Source organism: Plecotus auritus (genome assembly GCF_963455305.1).
Source record: "Plecotus auritus genome assembly, chromosome: 3".
NCBI lineage: Eukaryota > Metazoa > Chordata > Mammalia > Chiroptera > Vespertilionidae > Plecotus > Plecotus auritus.
In genome coordinates this window covers 164,241,609-164,249,055 of record NC_137772.1, presented here as the reverse complement: position 1 = coordinate 164,249,055, position 7,447 = coordinate 164,241,609, and the positions used below count along the sequence as shown (strand labels likewise).

At 42.4% G+C, this 7,447-nt stretch overlaps 1 protein-coding gene across 1 annotated transcript; it reads right to left on the bottom strand.

The window, feature by feature from the left end:
• Positions 1 to 256: 256 nt before the first annotated feature.
• On the bottom strand, positions 257 to 7,111 carry AVPR1A (arginine vasopressin receptor 1A). The gene is made up of 2 exons (XM_080661026.1): positions 5,432 to 7,111; positions 257 to 2,936 (listed from the first exon to the last, which is right to left on the bottom strand). Exons 1-2 carry the CDS (start codon positions 6,336 to 6,338, stop codon positions 2,650 to 2,652), a joined length of 1,194 nt encoding a protein of 397 aa, XP_080517152.1. The 5' UTR covers positions 6,339 to 7,111; the 3' UTR covers positions 257 to 2,649.
• Between the last annotated feature and the right edge of the window lie 336 nt (positions 7,112 to 7,447).

Here is a 7,447-nt window from a genome sequence, read left to right as displayed (position 1 = left end):
TGATATTTTAGTATAAAAGCTGAGTAGTTTTATACCTTAAAAATACATGTCCAAAAATTAATCCATTAAGTACATTATATACTTTAAAATGTTATTTTTTTTCATCATCAACTAATATTTATCAAATACCCAGTGGACAATACCACCAGTTTCTCCCTGCAGGTGATTATCTATCAATCACTTCTCCACTTCCACATAGATACATTAATATGGTGTACTTGCAGGATCTCCCAACAGATAACTCTGCAAAATAAAAGAAGGTGGTACAACACATTTATTCTTAACTACAAGCCTAACCCACAGAGAATAAGACCATATACTTGCTTAGTGCAGAACTAGCACTGGATCTTCTGGGGTCTCCCCAGCCTTTGTTCTGTAGCTCATCTCCTGATGCATTTAAAAGGAGAAAACAGAGCGGGGTGGGTTGATATGCACCTGATTTGATAGATGTTCCCAGAAGTAAGATTGAAACTGAATTGTTTTACGTTTGGCAATCTATACAAGAAACATGAGGTTATTATTTTGCAACTAGATTTAGAAAAAGAAGTGGATTCATCTTTTTTTCAACCCAAAGGATTTAGTTTTTGAACTATCAAAGAGAGGTTGTCGAAAAGCTGATAATGTTACAGAGGGCAGGGTGACTGAGATGCTGCCATGCCTCAACTAATAAAGAATTGATTAATTTAATTGATACCTCATATTGGAGAGTACCCTTTAAGAAGCATATTTTTTATTTTTAAAAAGTATACTTCTAAGACCTAAGGGCTTAATGTCCATAAAACATTTGCAAACATTTTTAAGGCATATCAATCCAGGGAGTAAAAGGCCTGAGAATTTGGAGAGGCAAGAGAATGAAGAGGAGTGAAAGTTGTTGGTTTCAGGTTCTCACAGTGCAATCCAGTCCTCAGTTTCTTATCTACAGAGTTATTTTTTAAAAATAAAAAAAAAACACCAACAATACTATTAAAATAACTATTACTTCTTTAAGAGATGCAAAATATTTGTGATGTATCCTCAAATTATTGCATGGTCTCTAAGAAGGAAAAGGAGCCAGACAAAATGGCAGAACAAACCCACTGAGTTCCATTAATAAAAAATGCAGTAACAACAGCCAAATAGTGTTGTGATTTATCTCTGTTTGGAAATGAGAGAAACTGATGCTCTCGGCTGGCTTTGATTTACCTGCATTCAAAGGAAAGCAAGTTCTGTCTTTAAAGTGGGAAACTGGCAGAAGTCAGGCTCAGCGGCCCTGGCAGTGCTTTCCAATGAATCAGCGAAGCTATATTTAAGTTTTAGGATTTTATATCCCAGACATGAAACCAACAAGTTCTGGTTAATGAAAAGTAAACAGAAAAAGGCTGAGCGATTCTCAAGGCCCCAAGACTATAATAAAACAACTACTAGCATTTGTATAGCACTTGGCAGTTTATTTACGAAGATCTTTCACACACTTATTTCATTTAGTCCTCACAATGACCCTGTGAGGAGAGTGTTATCAACTCCATTGTACAGCCAAGGACATAGAGGCTTTATGTATTTTTAAATAATTTGCCTAAAGCCATGCATTTAATAATGAAGAAAACCAGAGGGGTTGCAGAGCAGTTGTTTTTTTTTTCCTATCTCCCTCTGCATCCTGGTAGAAACCCTGCCTTTCTTCTACCCACACTGTTGAAAGGGTGGGAGATGGGAAGGAAAGACCAAGTTATTTTTAATTAAATGCTAGGGGACATTATATATCCCGAGTCCCTCTTTAGCAGACTTTCTTATCTATGAATCTGGACTCCCCAACCATAAAGTAATGATCAGGTTAATATCCAGCAAACTGTTTTGTTAAGGGGTATTGTCCAATAGCAGTGTGATAGTTGGACACTGGTCAAAACATGTTTACACTGTTCTAGGAAAAGTCTGCATAGTACCTTGGGCAGTCCACTTCTACTTCTCTAATGAAACTGAGTATTCCTGATACGAATGTGACTTTAGAACGACCTTGCAGGAGAAGAAAAGTATTATCAGTGAGTTGACACATTTTTCTAACCTTCAGCATCTTAGTCCATTGGCATTTCACAGCGAACAAAGCATGAGGAACCTAGAGAAGGGAACTGCCAGTTCTAAACTTCCTGTTTGGGAATTTTGGGTGATTTATAGCTTCTATTAAAACTTTCTTCTTTCCACTCTGAACTAGACACACCCCTTTGAAGTCTTTTCTAATTCTTCTCCGACTTTAATGCTGATGGATGGTGAGCTCGCTTTGTTGAGAAATAAGTCCCCTACACTATATGACTTCTAAACCAACCAAACTTTAGTTATATCAGAAATAAAAAGAGAAGAAACCAACAACAAAATATAAAGTCAGGATGGTTAAGATTTTTCCTTTAGAAACGTCTGTTATATTTCCTTTAGGAACTTGTTATATTTCTGGGAATTAGGCCTGAACATTTTAGTGTAGCATGTTTTTATTATCATTCTGTATAAACCAATTCATAGCATTTGGTCATAGCAATATGAAAATGCAACCAGAAACACAGTCTTATACCCAACAAATTGACATATGCTTATCTGATGTAGTTCATTTGTTCTCAAGATTATGAGCTGGATTCAGCCAATGGGCAAGAAAGTCTGTCCCAAGAGTCAGTTGCATGAATGAGGGGCTCAGGTTGAAACAGGAATAAATCTGATGAACTTGGAAGATTTAGGTGAGTCCTTCCAAGTACCCATACTGTTTGTCGGGCTCCGGTTGATAGTGTAAGAAGTCTGTCTTCTGCTCATACTGTCAGAATCTTCTTTGTTGAATGCATGCTTCATGTTGTGGCAACACAGGAAGCTTTGGACACAGTCTTGCAAGAGATGGCCACTAAAAAACATGTATATCCAGGGGTTGCAGCAACTATTCAAGGAAGCCAGCAATGCAGTGATGGTGATGGCTGGGTTTTCTGACTCTAGGGAAAGCATAAGCGGAGATTATTCAAATAGTCAAATGCAAGTAACTGAGCACTGGATAAATTTATTTTTCTATTGACTAATGAAAGTAGGAAAATTTATGGGTTAATATAGAAAGTGAAGGCTTTTGTTTATCAAGCAGGGAAATAGGTGGTGTATGGAAATTGCTTGACTATAAAATACTTTTGTAAGGAAAATGCCTTGAAGTGAATTCAGATATTTAAAAACACTGTTAAAATGTTTAAGTAGAATAAGTAAGTGGGATTTTTAAGAGGTTAAGAATATTAAATAGCTTATTTTTTAGAAGTTTGTATCCTTTGTTCTAGTACCAGCATGTGCTAAAGGACACAGCACTTACAGAACTGCTACAATTGCAATGAAATTTCAAGAGTCTATAACCACATACACCAAATTGTATTCATCCCAATAACTCAGGCAGAAATATGACATCCTGCACCATGTTTAGTAGTTTTACATTTTTAAATATTAAAACATATTCCTGTAATAACAAAACTATACAGAAGGGGATAGTTGAAATAGGTCCCTGAAGGATGCAGTATTTAGTTGTTTTTTGTTTTTGTTGGTTAATTAGAAAATTCTTTTAATTTAAAAAGAAAACCATCTTTGATTGTGGTTTAAAAATTAAATTATATTAAGAACAGTTGAATTAGGAAATTCCAACAGGTTTTTGAAACATTTTACTAGTATGCTAGTTTGCCCTGTTAAACTGCATATGTATTATAATCTTTCACTTTCACACTAGAACAATAGATAATACACCTTTTCTGAAGATAACAATAATTAGCAAGCACTGACTTTCCCTGGATTATATAACACAAGCCTGGGTCTTCTCACTCATGCTATGCCAGAATAAATTACAGGTTATTTAATCGTACTTTGTGCTAAGATGCTATACTTTTAAAGGTGGTCATTATCCATGGCTAAGAACATTCAAAAAAGAATGGAAATCATCAACATACCTCCACATAAGTGAAGAATATTTTAGTAATCACGTCTAAATTCCGGTAGGTAATTATTAGACTGATTTTTTTATTTGATTGGCAATAATTAGGAGGCTGCTAAGACCAAGCAAGACAATAAATGGTAAACAAAAAATATAGCATTTATGTTGTATTTTTCATCGGTAATATTACAGTCATGCATGAATTTTCATTTCTTTGAATTAAGTTCACGCTCAAATGTTTTATTTGTGCATATAAATTCCAAAGTATTTCACATATACTCCCTAGTGAGTCCCAAATAACAAGAAGACAGTGCTTCCCAGATACCCATTTCCCAACTACAGTTGTTGGTAACATTCCTGTAATACAGTTCTTTTGAAGTTTTTTTTTTCTTACTAAAAGGAAATATATTTTTCAAGATACAACATTAAATCATTTCTTTTGGGGTACATTCTAAGTGAAGTTAGTTTTTCTAGTTTGTGAAGGAATTAAAATCAAACAAGCTAGTAGGGGTAGGGAACATTCTTTGTAAACTATTGCAAAGGTTGCATGAAGAGGTGTATAGCTGTGTGGTCAAGTTACGGCTGAAAGACTAATTAATTAGTTTAACAAATTTAGAGTTTATTAATAATTCTACTTTGAAATTCCCTCCAAAGAGTGTTAAAGTAGTGTTAGAAAAGGATTATAAGAAATGGAACCCTAGCTAAATGCCAAATTAGATTATTGACTTCCTAAGACTCTTCTTTTTTTCAGAAAAAATATGTACATTTTACCCTTGCCACAAAATTTTTATATTAATTGTGATACTTTTCACAAACTAACAAAAAGCAGTTGTGACAGTAAAAATATTTCCTTAAGTCCAATAAATTTGAAAGCAAGGTTATTAACACAGAGGTAAGTGATTGGCAAAAGTCATTCATATATGCATTGCCCATGGACACAGAAAACTCGCAAATGGGGGCAAATGGAGGACATGTGTAATAGCGTCCACACACACACACACACACACACACACACACACAAAAAAAAAAAAACTAATAAAAGTTTAGCATGGTTGGTGGATTTAAAATCAACACATAGCAACAATATATAAATAATCAGCAGCAACCAGTTAGAATGTAATTAAAAAAATAAACTTACCATAGCATTAAAAAATATAAAACGCTTAGGAAGAAATCTAATATAATACATGAAGGCCTTTATGGAGGAGACTTATTAAAGTTTATTGAGAAAAAGAAAGCCATCCTGTCTTGGAATTGTGTGGCTCACTTTAGGGCATGGTTTCTGGATTTGTGGTCTTGGGATCACTGCAAACTACAAATGCAGGTTCCTGGGCCCCATTCCAAAGCTACGGAATCAAAATGTCTGAGGTGGGGACCCCAGGAATATGCCCTTTTGAGAATTTCAGCCAAGGTGTAATTCTCATGCACACAGAAATTTAAGAAAAACTGTCCTAGGGGATATTATGGAAAGAACCGCCCCCCGCCCCAGGACTCCATCCCAGCACCTTCCTCCATGGTCCGGACACCTACCGACCCAGGGGAGTTTCTCATCCCAGACGGACCACATCTGGATGATGAAGAAGGGTGTCCAGCAAACGATGTAAGCCGTCACGATCACGAAAGTCATCTTCACCGTGCGGATCTTGGCGCGGGAAATGATCTTCACGCTGCTGACACAGGGCTCGAGTAGGAGCCCGTTGTGGAAGGCGCTGCTGGTGCCCTCGGCACCCTTGCCCTCGCGGGGCACCGTCTTCCCGCGGACGTTGCGCCAGATGTGGTAGCAGATGAAGCCGTAGCAGGTGCCCAGGATGATCACCGGCGCCACGAAGATGCCGCTCGTCATCCAGGTCACATAGGCGCGGGGACCCCAGGGCTGGATGAAGGTGGCCCAGCAGTCGCAGGCCTTGGTGACGTTGTCCACCTCGACCATGGAGAAGATGAAGTACTGCGGCGTGCTCAGCACGAAGCTCAGCGCCCAGGCGGCGGCGATCATGAGGCGCGAGCGGCGCGCGGGCTGCTGCAGCGTCTTCAGCGGGTGGCACACGGCGATGTAGCGGTCCGCGGTCATGACGACCAGCATGTACGCCGACACGAACATTGCGAACACCTGCAGGTGCTTCACCACGCGGCACAGCCCGTCGGGTCCCCGGAACCGGTAGGTGATGTCCCAGCACAGCTGCGGCAGCACCTGGAAGAAAGCCACAGCCAGGTCCGCCAGGCTGAGGTGGCGAATGAAGAGGTGCATGCGGGATGTCTTGCGAGGCGTGCGGTGCAGCGCCAGCAACACACTACTGTTCCCCAGCACCGCCACCACGAAAGTCACGGCTAGCACAGCGATCTCCACCTTGGCCAGCTCCTCGTCGCGCCCGTCCCTCGGCGGATCCCCGCCTTCCCGAGTGGCGTTGTCCCCGCTGGAGTTGCCTCTGGCGAAACGCATCGTGTCCAGGCAGCACCTCCTCGACCTCCGCGGGGGCTCGCTCTCTTCCTGCCTCCGCGGGCGTGCGCTCCTGACCCCCGCTGCGTTCTCTCCAACCCACAGTCGCCGCTCGCGGGGCTCCGCTCTCCCTCCCGCAGGCGTCTCCAGGCGCAGCGTCCCACCGGCCAACTGTGCTGCTCTCCGTTCCGCCAGCTGCCGCTTTTCCTGCTCTTCCCTTACTCAACTCAGAGGAAGCTGGGGAGGTGCGCTCCGAGCCTCTGACAGCAATGGGCTCCTAACTCAATTATTTAGGCGGGGTTTGTTTCCCCAGAATGCGCGCTCTCACCCCAGTGGTTGGAGACTGCTCGGTGCCTACTCTCCCCACCTCCCTACCCCCTTCCGGGGAGGGGGGATTATTTTCCTGCCTTACGTCGGTGACTTGTCCTCTTTGCATCACAGCTGCAGGGGTGGGACCGGGAGACTTGCCTATTCCTTCGCATAATAGGCGGGATCATATGGCTTTCCCGCTCTTATGTTCCAAAAATCATGGTGAACAGGACGTGTCATGCCTTCCCTGGGATTACCACCATTTCCTCAAGCCCCCCTCAAGAGCCACCTTAGCCCCGCATTTGACTTAAACAGACGTCGTCAATACCTTTCCTAGAAATCCCGAGTCCACTCTGCCGGGCGCGCCGCTCTTGCGCCTGACATTGGGAGGACGCCACCTCCTCCAGCCAGGTTTCACTCTCCTGAGTGAAGGGAGCCAGACTCGTTTTATTCCCAGGGAAATGTGCTTCGGGAATTCTCTCTCTTCCTGCCTCGCCACTCCCACCCTCCTCTGCTGGGTAACAACTGGGTGGCTTAGAGGGTGCGCGCTCCCCAGTAACTTCTCTGCCGGTTCTCTGTTAGACTGCCCATGTTTGCGGAGAGGAGGGACGCACTCACTCGTCCCACCGCACGCGGCCCTCATGGCCGCCGTGCGTGTATCTACAGCCGGGAAAAGGATTGTCTCCCGGTTTTCCAGATTCCCCCGGGGTGGGAGGAGACTTAGGAAGTTTTCTCTAAACTAGATTCCTGGGGTTTTCTCCCGGGAAAAGCTGGATTCCCACAGGGGGGATGCGCGGGAATTG